The sequence below is a fragment of the Salminus brasiliensis genome, chromosome 16 (assembly GCF_030463535.1).
Source record: "Salminus brasiliensis chromosome 16, fSalBra1.hap2, whole genome shotgun sequence".
Lineage (NCBI taxonomy): Eukaryota > Metazoa > Chordata > Actinopteri > Characiformes > Bryconidae > Salminus > Salminus brasiliensis.
In genome coordinates this window covers 20,256,617-20,271,465 of record NC_132893.1, presented here as the reverse complement: position 1 = coordinate 20,271,465, position 14,849 = coordinate 20,256,617, and the positions used below count along the sequence as shown (strand labels likewise).

Here is a 14,849-nt window from a genome sequence, read left to right as displayed (position 1 = left end):
GCCAAAGCCAAAGCCACTGTCCCCAGCTGACAGGGATCGTCGGCCGTTTGAAGATGAAAGCAAGCTCGGGCTCCGGAGCCCCGCGAACTCGCCCGTGGCTGCGGATAGGGCATTTGATTCTCTGCGGAAAATCCATCCTCATCTGCAGCTCTGACATGACCAGCCTCGCTCATTATAGCTTAAACCACTGCATGATTAACACACTCAACCTAATTAGTTGACATGTGAATGCAGGGCCGCAGTAGTGTCCCACTGCAGCGCCCCAGTCATCTAATCAATAGTAATTAGCTGTAATTAATGGTCAGGCTGCTGCTCTACAACATGTCATGTCAGTAATTAGGGAGGGTTTTTTCTTTTTTTGCCTGTTTTTAGCTATTCTTGCCCCTCTCCACATTCTATGGTGCAGATTAGACCTCTCACACAACAGCTATGAGCATGCAGAACACCACAATGTGACTTTCAAGAACACTGCTACAAACACCACAGAGGTTAAATACTGCTTTCTAGGTCAGTAGTCCATTCTGATTGTTCAGCGGGTAATTTTGTCCTGTAGAGCCAAGACAAATAATACAGCAACGACCTTGCGAGATTACTCAACTGTAGACGACCATAGCTTAACCAGGCTGTTTTAGTTTGACTGTCAGTGCATCTGTATGAGGCTGCGAACACTTCATATAGGATGTCTGATTAATAGACTTCACGTTAATGCCCTACTGTGGGCTTCTACTTTCCATTTGCGGACAAGATATGAGAGGAATATATAATAAATGCTACACCCCCATATAATAAAAGCATTAGCATTAATCTATCATGTTAATTACTTAAAGTCCTGCACTGTGTGAATGATGTATGACCTGCTGATACAAAAAGGGGGCTGAACATCTTCACCTTCGCCAGAAGAGGGCAACACATAGCTCAATGATTAAACACATACCAGTTTCCTCATCAATAGAGAAGCTGCCGAGGCCACTTCCCGCCTTGATCGAGTATCTTATTATGCCATCCTTGCCCTTGTCATCATCCGTAGCGGTAACTTGAACCACGCTCGTTCCAAGGCGGGAGTTCTCCTTTACGGTGGCTCTCGCTGCAAACTCAGAGAAGTAGGGCTCGTTGAGGTTCTCGTTGACATCCAGCACCTCCACCTCGACATAAGAGGAGGAACGAAGCTGAACAGGTAGACCACAGTCCTCCGCAACCACCGAGAGATTGTACAACTGCTGCTTCTCAAAGTCCAGCTCCTTGGCCACCTTGATGGCGCCACTCTCTACGTTAACCACGAACGTCCCATTAAAGTCATTGGCCAGAGAATATTTTACTCTACCTCCGGATCCAAAGTCAGGGTCCTGGGTTTGCAGCCAGGTGATCACAGTTCCTACCGGAAGGTCCTCAAGAACACGGCAGCTGTAGCTCTTGGGAATAAACATTGGTGGCCGGTCGTTTACGTCACCCAAGTAGACCTTCAGAGTTGTCTCAGAGTATTTCTGATTCCCTCTTTCTGCCTTGTCTCTGGCTTCGATTTTCAGAGTAATATCTGCCGTTGACTCCCTGTCCAACTGACCGGCGACATAGACCCATCCCGTTTCGCTATTAATGCTGAAAAGCGGGGTAGCGGTCAGTAAGGTGTAGGAGACCTCACCGTTCTGATCCTGGTCAAGATCTGAGGCTGTGACCTGGATCACCTCCGTGCCAATGGCTGTATTCTCTGTCACCACCGTGGTGTAGCCCTCCGGGGAGAACTGGGGGCTATTATCATTCACATCCTCAACGTTTACAGTGAGGAGCCTCCAGTTGGACCGCTGAGGAAGACCCATGTCATATATGGTTATGTTAAGAAGGTATCGGTCTGACCTCTCCCGGTCCAGAGGCTGATAGATATATATCAGGCCACTTTCCATCCCGATATTGAAACAGCTGTCAGTATTTCCATCCGATATAACGTAGAGAATACGACCATTGAAGCCTGTGTCCCCATCATTAGTGTTCACTTTAAGGACCGTTGACCCTACAGGCAAATCCTCACGCACTACTATATCAGAGGGAAAGGCTTCAAACTGAGGAATCTGACGGTTAACGGAATACAGGTCAGTGTAGACCTCTTCCACTTTCGATTTTCCGATGGCACTGGCTTTTGTGAGAAGTTTCTCCGCCAACTTTTGTGCGACCTTTGTGTCTTTACAGTTGAAGCTCTTCGATGGCATTCTCCCTCTCACAACTGAAACATTAACATAGGTAGGTTCCGAAACCATCTCTCCATCTGTGGCTGCTACCTTCAAGCTGAATATGCCGTTTTTAATGTTAGCTGCAACAAGAGACCTCTTCAGCGACAGCATCCCAGAGTCTGAGTTAAGACTGAAGAGGTCTTGTTCATTTCCAGAAAGTATGTTATACTTCACCAACCCGAGCTCGTCTATGTCAATGGCGGACATAGTGATGATTGTCTGCCCTACAGGAAAATCGCGAGCGATCATTCCTTTACAAGACACGCGTTCAAAGAGTGGAGGGTTGTCGTTGACATTTTGAATTCGCACCGTGACATTGACCTCATTTTCTCGCCTATAAGGTAAGCCCCAGTCTGAGGCCCGTATGGCGAAAACGTACATTTCTAAAGACGATTCGAAATCTAGTTCTTTAGCTGTCTTTAGTTCCCCTGTATTCTGGTCGATTGTGAATGGCAGAGCCTGGAGGCTTGCTATGCTGTATGTTATGCATCCGTTTTCCCCTCTGTCATCGTCCACTGCTGATATGACAAAAACCACAGTACCAATCGGAGCACTCTCATTGACAAACACGTCATATGAGGCTTGGGTAAAGGTGGGGATATTGTCATTAGCGTCTTCCACAGTGATCTGCACCTTGGCTCTCAGACCACTCAAAGCCTCCGTCACCTCTAGCTCAAAAAGCTGCTGACCCAACAGGGTAAACTGTCTTGCTGTGGAGATGGCACCAGTAAAAGTGTTAATATTGAAATAAATGGAATCTGAGGTAAGGCTCAGGCCGTAGCGGACAGACCGCGGCTTGGGAGCGATTCCAACAGTGTCTATGATGGTCCCAGGAGGAGCAATCTCATTAATTGTAGCTCTGTAAATGTCTTTCTCGAATTTTGCCAGCACAGACGGTGGCTTTTTAACCAAGAGCTGAAGCACCTGGGTATTGGAGAACTTAGGTGGTGTGCCTCGATCTTTAGCTTGGAAGGTCAGATTGCAGCCGTATGGAAATGTGTTCCAGTCTACGGGCTCAGACATTTTTAGCCTGTACTCATTGCCAAGGGGTGCTCTGTCAAGAACAAACTGTTCCAGTGGGTCACCGGCAATGATTGCTACCCACTCGATTTCCCCATTCGGCCCTTCATCCAGATCCTCCACTTTCACCACAGCATACACAGGCTCTTTGTCGGATAACGACGGGACGAGTGCAACTGCATTTAATGTGGGTGAAAACTCATTAACACGTATGATGCTGATCACAAGTTTCGCTGTGCTGCTCACACCATTGTTTCCATAGACTTTTGTTCCACGATCAACTGCTAACACCTCAAGGTCAAATCTTTTAATCTCATCAGCATTTGGTTTGGCTGTGAGAGACACAACCCCGCTGGTTGGGTGGACAGCAAAGTGCCTCACCACTTCCCGGAAAAAATAATAGAATTCGCCATTGGAGCCAATGTCGGCATCAGTGGCAGTGACCTGGGCAACGCTGGTTCCCAGCGGGGTGCTTTCGGGTACCGTGATGGTATAGGTGGTGGGTGAGAACAAAGGCCGAAGGTCATTCATATCCATGATTTGCACATTGACTCTAGCAGAAGCCTCCAGACCGTCTTTGTTCAAAGCTCTTACGCTTAATGTGTAATTCTCCTGTACTTCGCGATTCAAAATGGCAGAGCTCCCGCCGTTAGTCCTTATCCGCAGAAAACAGAAGTCTCCCAGAACATACTCCTCTGCCTGGAACAGCCCCTCGTCATCCCCTGATTCGATGAAATATTTGACGTCCCAAGTGCTGGATGCCGGCAGAACGATGCCCATTTTGACCTCGCTCCTGACGTAGGATCGAGCGGCCGAGTTCTCGTAAATGGTGGCATCGTAGACGGAGCTCGTAAACTGGAAGGCTGAGGACGCAGGCACCTGAAGCTGTCCCCAGCAGGGAAGCAGGTGAAAGAGGATGAGGGTGAAGACGGGACGGGTCCTCATACTGCCCCCAAACCTGTTCATTCCCATGCCATCATCTAGCAGCCCTGTAAAGGAGAGAGTATATACTATAAATAGGGGAAACACAGTGTGATCACTTGACAGTGTCATTTAAACATCTTTTTGGAGTCATTTGTCAAAAAGATGAAGAAAAAAAAACACTTGCTCAGCACAGAGACGAGATTGCATTTGCAATCTAACTAATGTGAAAGTGATCTCACAGCAGAACAGTCGGAGCATAAAATGATCCAGGTTCAACAATGACAACTCGACAGAAAGCGAGTGTTATTTCAGTGCATTTCGGACAACAGAGATATTTCTTTAGTATTTTCTTATCATCGTTATCGCACAAAAACTCGTATCTCCAAAATGCTCAGGAAAAAACCTTCAGAACTATGTCTATTAAGCCACACATCAAGAACTACTGACCCACTGTAAAAGGAACTACTACCAGCTTCAAACTGTATCAAAAAGTGAAAAACATCAGAAATGAAGATACAAGGTTTTTGAGTGACAGCGACCTTCACAACACATTAATTCCATGTTTCCACATCCAGATTTTTCACATATAGTATTTTCACACATTTTCATATGTGATATGCTCATGACTCATAATGTGACTCCTACATGGATACATTTTTCTTATGTGTCTAATAACATGTGATGACTTTAAATTCGTATGTACTTTACACCAAATATGAAAAATGTCCTGCCATTTCAGGACATTATAGCACATATGATTACATTTAATCAGTGGTGGGAAGGTCAATTACTCTGTACTGTACTTTTTTAGCACTGAAAAAAATATTTTAGACATTTTAGATGTCTACTGTTTAAATGATTTTTAACAGTACACGATAGCTCTATAACTTATACTGTGACTCCTACATGATTATATTTTTATTTCTGTGACTTAATAACATGTAATGACTTTAAATTCATATGCACTTCAGATCAAATATGGAAAATGTGTCAGATATTTTCGGATATTATATGACATAATCAGTGGTGGAACTGTCAATAACCCTGCACTGCACTTTTTTTCTAGCCCTGAGAAAAACAACTTTTTAGACATTTTAGATGTCTACTGTTTAAATAATGACCTCCAGATTTTTAACATACAGTATTTACACACATTTACATCTGTGATATGCTCACAACTCATACTGTGACTCCTATGGATACATTTTCCTTACGTGTAATTTAATAACATGTGACAACTTTAAATTCATATGTACTTTAGACCAAATATCGAAAATGTGCCTTTTCAGGACATTACAGGACATTATAAGACATATGATCACATATAATCAGTGGTAGAACTGTCAATAGCCCTGCACTGTACTTTTTTAGCCCTGAAAATCTGAGGTCAGTGAAGAAGACTGATGTCTACTGTTTAAATGATTTTTTAACAGTACAGTGTAGCTATGTGTTAAGATGGGCTACTATCAGACACCCAGATTTTTCACATACAGTATTTTCACACAATCTTCATATGTGATATGTGTACAACTTATACTGTGACTCCTACATGATTACATTTTTCATTTCTGTAATTTAATAACATGTGATGACTTTAAATCCATATGTATTTTAGACCAAATATGGAAAATGTGCCTTTTCTGGACATAATATGACATTATAAGACATATGATCACATATAATCAGTGGTAGAACTGTCAATAGCCCTGCACTGTACGTTTTTTCGCACTGAAAAAACCTTGAGATTTTTCACATACAGTATTTTCACACAATTTCACAAAAGTCCTATATGGTTGCATCTTCCTGTGTGTAATTTAATAACATGTCATTGTCATTTAGATCAAATATGAACATTTTACATACAGTATTTTATACAGTTTGCTTACATGGCTCATACTGTGACTCTTACATGGTTCCATGTTTCTTATGTGTAATTTAATATCATGTGACGACTTTAAACTCATATGTACTTTAGACCAAATATAGAAAATATACCATGTCAGGATATCTCAGGACATTATAAGACATTATAGGCCATATGATCACATATAATCAGAGCTAAAACTGCCAATAAACCTGTTCTGTACTTCTTTAGCCCTGAAAAACTTTTTAGACGTTTTAGATGTTTAAATAATTGTTTTAGCAGTATAGTATAGCTCTATGTGTGAAAACGGACTAGTATAAGACCTACTTTTGACTTAATACAATTCCCAGATAGACGTTCATTCAAATCAATGTCAAATCGACCCCTGCATGCATACAGCCCGAGTAAAATATTAGGTGTGTTTTATGTAAGTGCCAGTGTATGAAATCTCTCTGCTGTACTCAAATGAACGCTAAGTCAAAAAGGTTACATCAATGAAAGCACCTGAGCTGGACAACTGTGAGTCGAGGAGCTCACTCAAAATGACCATAATGAGCAGCCATCAGCCTCCCCCTGCTAACATGCATGCAATTGATCTGGGGGAAACTTTCACCATCTCTCTGAAGCCCTGAGCTCAGAATCAAACAACGTGCTATTAAACTTGCGCCCTCGCTCAGTCTCAATAACTGGATCACTGAAAGCGGGACGAGCAGAGACGTCTTACCTGTAGGTGAGAGAGAAAGAGAGAGAGAGAGAAAAGCACACTCTGCCCTGTATCCCGAAATTAAGCCGCTCTGCGAAACTCCCACATCCTCACAGCCCCGGATCGCTCACACTGACTACGCTGCTGCCCTCAGCTCAGTAATCTCAGTGTCGTGCACGGCGTCCGGAGCGCGCTCCCGAGGCACCATAACCTCTGAATGCGCAAGCGAGACTGGCGCTGTCCCCGCAGCAGAAACCACGTTTTAATAAAATCCCGAGGAAAAAGCATGGAAGTGGGCTAGTGTGATCTGCCCCCTCACGCAGGTGCCCTGTAATTACTCTATTTATATACACCCCACGCAAAGTTAGAGTTGGGTTAAGGTGAAGTCAGACCCGCTGCTTTGAAAAAAAAAAAAAATGGCACTGCCAGTGACATGTAGCCTATTATCATGATTAATGCACACCGTGTTCCCTCTGTAGACTGTGGAAGCATCCCAAGCAGCAGAAATCATTCCAGTGATGGGATGGACGAGGGACTAGAGGGACCGACAGTGTCCGAGGACTGGCGGAATTCGCCGAAAGACTCCGAGGAAGGAAGTAGAGGGTTGCCAGGTTCGCGGATTTCAAACGTGAACCAGGGTTGTAGAAAAAATAGAAATTATATAAATAATATAAAATACACAAATAATAAAAAATAAATTAAAAGTTGGAATTAATAAAAAATCATTTGTGTGGTCTTCACATGGCATTCTCTCTCACGCTTTTATCTAATATTAGCAGAAAAGATTGATTTTACGATTACGATTTTAAGTATAATATGAAGTCAGGGGAAATACGAGTAAATATAAATTGGTTTCGTGTATTATTTGGAGATATTATTTACAATAAATAATAATATATTGTGTAAAAGATTTTTGGAGCCCATTCGCCAATTTAAATGTGAGAAAGATTAAAGAACGACTGTCACATTCAAATTGTGTAAAAAAAAATGAAAAATAAAAAAATAAATGTAAATACAGTTTGGATACAGTTTGACATGAACGACATGCCGTTTTTAAATCATGTTTCTTCAGACCTAACGTTATATTTTGGGCAGGTTAAGTCTCTGGACTTTTCAGCTTGCTAACCTTAGCTGACGCTTTGTGCGTGACCTGGCAACCCTGAGGCAGGACTTGAACGCTGTGATGGCTGGAGAGTGGAAGAGCTCGTAGCCTTCCAGAACATACCAGACCTGCGGCTGTAGACCAAGTCTCAGCACCGTTTCCCCGGCCGGTTTACAGCCGCTGTAGCTGCACAATGTCTGTCCTTTGTTACAATAAGGGCTGTGGACAACGGTTTGACCCCGAGAACAATCTCGACGGTGAGTCCGTCCGTTTGGAAGATGCTAGCCTAGCTTAAATACTTTACACATCAGGTTAGCGAGGCAGTTAGTGCTAGCTAGCTATGATCTAAGCTAAGCTAACGTTAGTTTTCTAGCCAGCCATCACGGACTAGCCACCAACTTAGCTTGAGTTAAAGAGCCAGGACATTTTGGTCTTTTTTTGTAAATTAGCTAGATTTGAGACACATGGCTAGTTAGCAACAAAGTGTCACTGTTTAGCTGGTGCTAGCTAGCTAATGCTTATTTTCTAAGGGGTTCTTAGTTAGCTAGCTAGTAGCTTTAGCCGTACAGCTAACCATCCGGATGCATTTCTAGTGAAGTACATTGCTAGCTAATTTCCCTGCTTATATTTTAAACCAACGTTAAGATTTTATTATTAATCTTTTACGAAGTTCATCAGCTCTTTAGCTATAATTAACCTAGCTAGCTGCCTCCTGCTGGCTTGTAGATAACACTAAGCTCTCCATTCACAGATGCTTGCACGTATCACCCAGGAGTGCCAGTTTTCCATGATGCACTGAAGGTAAGACTCAGATAAGAAGGCACATCATGTTGAAGAATGGAGGTTCGCACCAGTTGGATGCTAAATTATTGTTTTTTTTCCACTTTAGGGCTGGTCTTGCTGCAAAAGACGGACCACTGACTTCTCAGATTTCCTTAGTATTGCTGTGAGTAACCAATCAAGACTGAGAAGCATTTAACTATGCTTATTTGTCCCTGAGCAAACAGTCATGGTTGACAGGAATGCTGACATTGTCATTGCTGGTCGTTCTGTATTTCTCAAAGGGTTGTACAAAAGGCCCTCATAACCAGGAGAAGCCCCCTGAACCTGTCAAGCCAGAGGTGAAGACATCTGGAGAAAAGAAGGATGTGGATGACCTTAAGCCAAAGTTTAATGAGTCGATCATCCAAGCACCAAAACCAGCGGAGTCGATTCGCCGGCCGAGGTGACCACCTGCTCGACGCTTTTAAATACGCTCTTCAATTAAATACACAATTCAATTTGAATACCCTCTTTTGGTTGTTGTGCCTCCAGCCCAGATGAACCGATCTCAAGGCTGCCGCAGAAGGTCTCCCCTTCGCTCAAACAGGCTCTAGAAAAGCTAAAGTTGTCTGAAAATGCATCTGACCAAAAAGGTGAGACCTTTCTGCAACCTTGCATACACATACACATCGTGCAGCAGAATACCACATGCGTTCTTCCTGTTCATATAGCCATAAATCCTGGGAGAGTTGACAAGGCAATCAATTGGCATGAGCGCTACTACAATACCTGGGTAATTGCTGGAAGGACTGAGCTGCAGCTGATAGCTCACTCTCTGCCTGGGTCACAGCCAGCAAAGTGAAACATCTCTGCAGCAATTTATTTAGTTTTTACTAGGGATGCACCATACCACTTTTTCCTTTCCGATACCAGATATTTTTCAGTATTTGCCGATACAGAGTACCGATACCAGCTCTGACTTAAATGCTTGATAGATGGCTATAAGTCCTGATATTTATAGTGTTCCACTTTTTTATAGGGTTTACTTATTTGTATATTATCCCAAATAAAATTCTAAAAAAGATTAAGATAAGATTGAAAGAACAGCGTTTACTGGTTGCGGAGAGTTTCAGAGCTATGAAAAACCCACATTGAAAAAGAAGTGCTTCCATTAAACGTCTGTTTAATTAACTTTTACTGGTTGTTTAAACATTTGGTTTCATAACAAAGTATGCAAACAAAAATGTTCTATGTAAAAACAACAACAATAATAATAATATAGGGGGTGTCAGTAAGCTTCATGGTATTGGTGCTCTTTATTGCCATTTTTTAACAGGATTCTGGGAATTGTATGCCATATGAACGCATGCAGCCCAGTAAAGTGGTTTAATTGCTGTTTACTGTCAAAATACTGTTCAAATTACTGTTTACAATGACGCAGTGTCTGAACAACGTCCCGGTGCAAAATACCCCTGTTGTGTCACCGGGTTTGTTTTTCTCACATTATTCTTTATTTGTTGTTTTACAGAGGAGGAAGGGGATGAAATTAAAGTTGGAACATCCTGTAAGAATGGAGGCTGCATGAAGGTACTGTTTTCCAGTTCTAAAGTAATTCATCCTTTTCTAAACTACTAAATAATTATGTAACTTTTGTTATTAATACATAATGTTATTTTTTTTCTCAGACATTTAGTGGATTAGAGAGCAATGAAGAAGTCTGCTCTTATCATGCTGGAGTCCCTATCTTCCATGAGGGGTAAATAGCTCACTGATATAAAAATATCTTGTATATTTGTATCTGTTTTTTCCTGTAATATTGTGTCTGAACCTGTATGAGATAAAGTCAGAAAAAATCAGACCTCTTCTAATTTTGTTTCTGTTTGTTTGTTTCTGTCTGTTTTTGTTTTGTTCTGTCCTAAGGATGAAATACTGGAGCTGCTGCAAGAGGAAAACCTCTGACTTCAACACTTTTCTCTCACAAGAGGGATGCACCAAAGGGACACATCTGTGGCGCAAGAAGGACTCGGTGTGTTTCTGTCTATAATTTGTATGCTGTGCGAATCTGTTATGCCATTTCTTGCAGTACTTATCAGATAGTGAGTGAGAAGTTAGTGGAAATCTGTTCCTTGAGATTTTTCTCAGCTGACTGGACACAAATCTGAAAAGGATTTCTGTCTAATTAAAGCTTTGAAACTACGTTCCTTGGTCTCATGTATTAATGGGTTAATGTTTGTGTGTGTTCACAGGGTAAAAAGGTTGTGCCTTGCAGGTTTGATTGGCACCAAACAGGAGGCCAGGTCACCATAACTGTTTATGCTAAAAACTCCATTCCTGAGCTGAGCTATGTGGATGGGAACAGCACCAAGGTAAGGCTGTAGTTTGAATATATTACAGCTCTAGTAAATTAAAATAGCTGCTTCATTATAGTTATCTTTGTCTTTTTCCTTTTTGTTTTGTTCTACAGTGCTGCGTTTTAAGATTTAGATAGACAGGGAGAGAAAGAAAGACCTTTACCGGGGATCTTACTAATCTTAAGAGAGCATGCATCATTACAGGAACATAAAACAGTGACCATCTCAAACTGCCATGCACTGTCATGCCATCTCCAAAATCAGCAAAAATGGAGATGACAGCCATGATATATAAAAATATCCATTAAAAAATGTACATCATGGGGATATAAAGAGCTTAGCTATATACAAATTTACAAGGACATAATAAATAAGGCACTTGAGTTATAAGTTGGCAGAAGTGCAAAAACATGTTCACTAAAGCTGCAGCATGTAGTTGTCAATGTGGAGCAGCAGTGGTTATACATTATTACTGGGAACACAATTCCTTTGTGTAATTTCTTATTTTTCCCAAAATTAGAAATCTCGAAATAAAACTCTTTATATTGAGGTAGTTTCTAGAGGCTTGGACAACTTTCAGTACAGTTGCATTATCCTGGAAACCAGATTTCCTAAAGAGGCTCTAATTTCAGACAGTCTTCAACACTTTGCTCCATACTTTTATTAAGTGAGCACAGATGCAGGTTCTTAATTAACTAATGACCAGCAGATTGTAAACTTGTCTGGCTCACATGCTTTTTGTGTGGAGGCCTGTTTCTATTTTGAGAACTATATGTCGAAAGAAAACTGAGGACAATGAACAGTTATTTTACATTTTTCTTTTGAAACACCTGCTCATTGTTCATTGGTTGGATGAGCTGACATTGAGTTCTGTAGTGTGGACATTCAAAAAGTGTGAGAGAAATTGTAAAGCTAGAGGTGGGAAGAGGTTCTTAGCTTCTTGCTGAGCTTGAGAGCATAACTGATTTTCTGTTTAAGCCACTGTGCACACAAAGTGACAGGCAGCTGTGCAGCAATTCAGGGATTGCACAGCCAGAAGAATCTTGGTGTGCTTTTAATAGTAGTTTTGAATTATTTAGGTAAAACCTGCTTTTGAGAGATTTTAATGAGTTTGCTTTAGCTGTTCTGTTTGTATCAGCGCCATTAGCAGCGCTGTGGTTTCTCATGTAAACAGCAAATAGTGGTGGATCCTCTGGATCCTCTGGAGGCTCTGCATACAGGACAACTCTCATGTAAACCTACTACACTACCCTGTTTTTTTTAATTAATACAATATTTTTGCCCCTCCCCACTTAGAAAGACTACTGCTTTCAGGTCACTTGCAAAAATCATAAGCACTGCTGCTTTAAACAATTTGGTTTTAAGTCAAATAACCTTTGTCAAAGAATAACGTGACATGGCAGGTGCACGTTAGTGTTTACTCTTAGCCGTCGTAAATTGAAAAGTGCTTCATAATAATGATTTTCTCCCTGTATTTTGCACTTTTACAGAGGGGAAACTGCTATAAATGCGGATTCAATGAGGCAAAAATGGAAAAACAGCAGCAGCCGCCCATTGTATATAATTCTGGCCGCTTAATCTATTTAGTACATTGTGAGAACCACTTCATAATGCCAGACTTGTTTTTTATGACTGCACAAAGCGCTGTGAGTCTGTAATAAATGTGTTTACCTTCATTTGAATTGTTCATTCATTTTTCTAATAGAATGTTTACCAATAAAAAAGGCCAATCACAATAAAAAGAAAAAGAAAGAAACTTTTGTTTTAATGATACCTGTGCCAAATGCATACTAAAATAACCATCTCAAACCCCAAATTCCTTCATTCTCTAAGCCATTCTGTCTGTTTCAGATGGATATTCACATCCTATTTGATGGTGATAAGGAATTTGAACAGAAGATCATCTTATGGGGTGTAAGTGAACTCGGACTGATCTGTTATTTTGGCATTTCCTGTTTTAATGCTTTAATATATAATAATTATACATTTTAGATTTAGTCTCCCATATACCACAAGAGTTACTGTCACTCGTCTCATTGCAGGTCATAGATGCAGCTAAAAGCACAATGAACATGATGGCTGCTAAGATCGAGATTGTCCTGAAGAAAGCTGAGCCAATGACTTGGGCACGCCTGGACCTTCCACCTGTGACCAGTCCGCCTAAAGAGAAGGAGAAGAAGAAAGAAAGTGATAGTGATGACGACGATGATGATGATGATGATGACGACAATGACGATTAAACAAACATGCAGGGCAACACTGAAGTACTGTATTAGTACTGTATTAAGTCTTCAACCCGATCCCATGATGCAAGATAAATTCAGGAAGATGTGATACATTGATATGATGCATGAAAGTGTTTCCTTCTGTGAAGACTGCAGTTTTCTTTGTTCTTTTTACACATTCCCTTATTTTGTTGCGATTTGCAACACGACCATGCTTTTCAGCTTTTCTTCACATTCCAAAGAATATAGAATTTGAAATTACTGTACTGATTGTAGTCGGTTTTAAAGTGGTGGTTGGATGCTGTACACCATCAGTCAGGCCCTACTGTAGATCACTTGGAGCTCCAGAGCTCCATAACAGGTTAACATGGACTTGATAGCATCATGCCAGCAACATGCCTTCAAATCTGGACGTTGCATCCAGTGCCGACAGCTTTTGTTTTGTTTTGGGTTTTTTTCCCCTTTTCTTTTCTAATTACTACTTTAATGAACTGTTGATGTACCTCAGCCTAACACAAGGATTGGGGAACTGAGGGCTAGAGTCCAGCACTGCTTAGTGTTTTTCCTGCACTAATACTGCGTTTCGGTGCTCAGTGGAGATCTGAAGAACATGCCCTGTTTTTATATGTATACGCATGTATTTCTATTGGCTGACTGAGTTTATGTTAAGTCCACTAAATTCAGTGTTCAATCAGAGTGTCTGACTACAGTGCAACAGATCACCAAGCTGTGCAGGAAGCTTATCTCCAGGACCACAGTACCCAACTCCTGACTTGGCGTCATACCCAGAAACTGAAACCGAAGCAGAAACTGGATGCAAGGTCCAGATCTGAAGCCTTTTTATATGCTACTGCCCCATTGTCAGTCCTTTTTTTGTACATTTCCACTCAAGCATTTCTGTAATTTAAGGTATCACCATGCCTATGACTTGACCATTATCAACTTATTAAAAGTTGGAGAAGTTCCACTAGAAGATTATTATTATTTTATTTTTTTAATGTTTAATAAAGCATGATTGATAAGACTGTTATATAGCCGTTCTGGCTATGCAATCTGGTTGACTGAGAAGCATGATGTCCACCACCCCCAACGCTGTATCATATAATGAACCTGGAAGTAACGTAAATTCCACCAGCAAAAGAAAACAAGAACAACCTCAAATGAAACTAAAAGGATTAAGACAAGAATACACAATAATAAAAGCCAAACAGAAGAAGAGTAAATGTGAGTAGGGAAGTGGAGTTTGATGTGGGTCTGTGTCTGGAGCTGGAGAAGGAACCGCAGGCTGTGCAGTGAGAGTCCGTCACTGTGACGTAGCAAAAAGCTGCTTGTTAAAGAACTATAATATGACATATAAGGAACATTAAAAAATATAAATTGTAAAAAAGCTTTGTTTATGGCTTTATTTATTTCTCACTATTTTCAGATCTGTTGTGAGAAAGCAATAGGATTCACAAGGTCATGTATTATAGTAAATTAACAGGCCAGCTGTGCTGAAGTATGTTCTTGTGTTCCCTTGCTTTAGTAGGCAGACTGCCAGAACCACAAGGTGCTATCCTGGCAGTGATCCACACTCAAACATTAATACCATAGAAGAGTTTGAACTAAGCTATGCAGAATAATAAAATGTAACATGGGGCTGGGCGATATGGTAAAAATATCATAATCACGATATTTAA

At 41.1% G+C, this 14,849-nt stretch overlaps 2 protein-coding genes across 2 annotated transcripts in view; one reads left to right on the top strand and one right to left on the bottom strand.

Annotated features, from left to right (window-relative positions):
• Positions 1 to 6,835, bottom strand: part of fat3b (FAT atypical cadherin 3b) — a 102,766-nt gene extending 95,931 nt beyond the window's left edge. The window contains exons 1-2 of the mRNA XM_072659515.1: positions 6,752 to 6,835; positions 935 to 4,228 (exon numbers count right to left, since the gene is read on the bottom strand). Coding sequence (XP_072515616.1) covers positions 935 to 4,211 — 3,277 coding nt within the window. The 5' untranslated portion in view covers positions 4,212 to 4,228; positions 6,752 to 6,835. The remainder of the gene's footprint in view (positions 1 to 934; positions 4,229 to 6,751) is intronic.
• A 1,067-nt stretch (positions 6,836 to 7,902) lies between these two features.
• Positions 7,903 to 14,557, top strand: chordc1b (cysteine and histidine-rich domain (CHORD) containing 1b). Its single transcript, XM_072658359.1, has 11 exons — positions 7,903 to 8,089; positions 8,584 to 8,633; positions 8,722 to 8,778; positions 8,897 to 9,057; positions 9,147 to 9,247; positions 10,123 to 10,181; positions 10,280 to 10,350; positions 10,515 to 10,620; positions 10,841 to 10,960; positions 12,797 to 12,859; positions 12,988 to 14,557. The coding sequence occupies exons 1-11, from the start codon at positions 8,026 to 8,028 to the stop codon at positions 13,183 to 13,185; spliced, it is 1,050 nt and encodes a 349-aa protein (XP_072514460.1). The 5' UTR covers positions 7,903 to 8,025; the 3' UTR covers positions 13,186 to 14,557.
• The last annotated feature ends 292 nt before the right edge of the window (positions 14,558 to 14,849 follow it).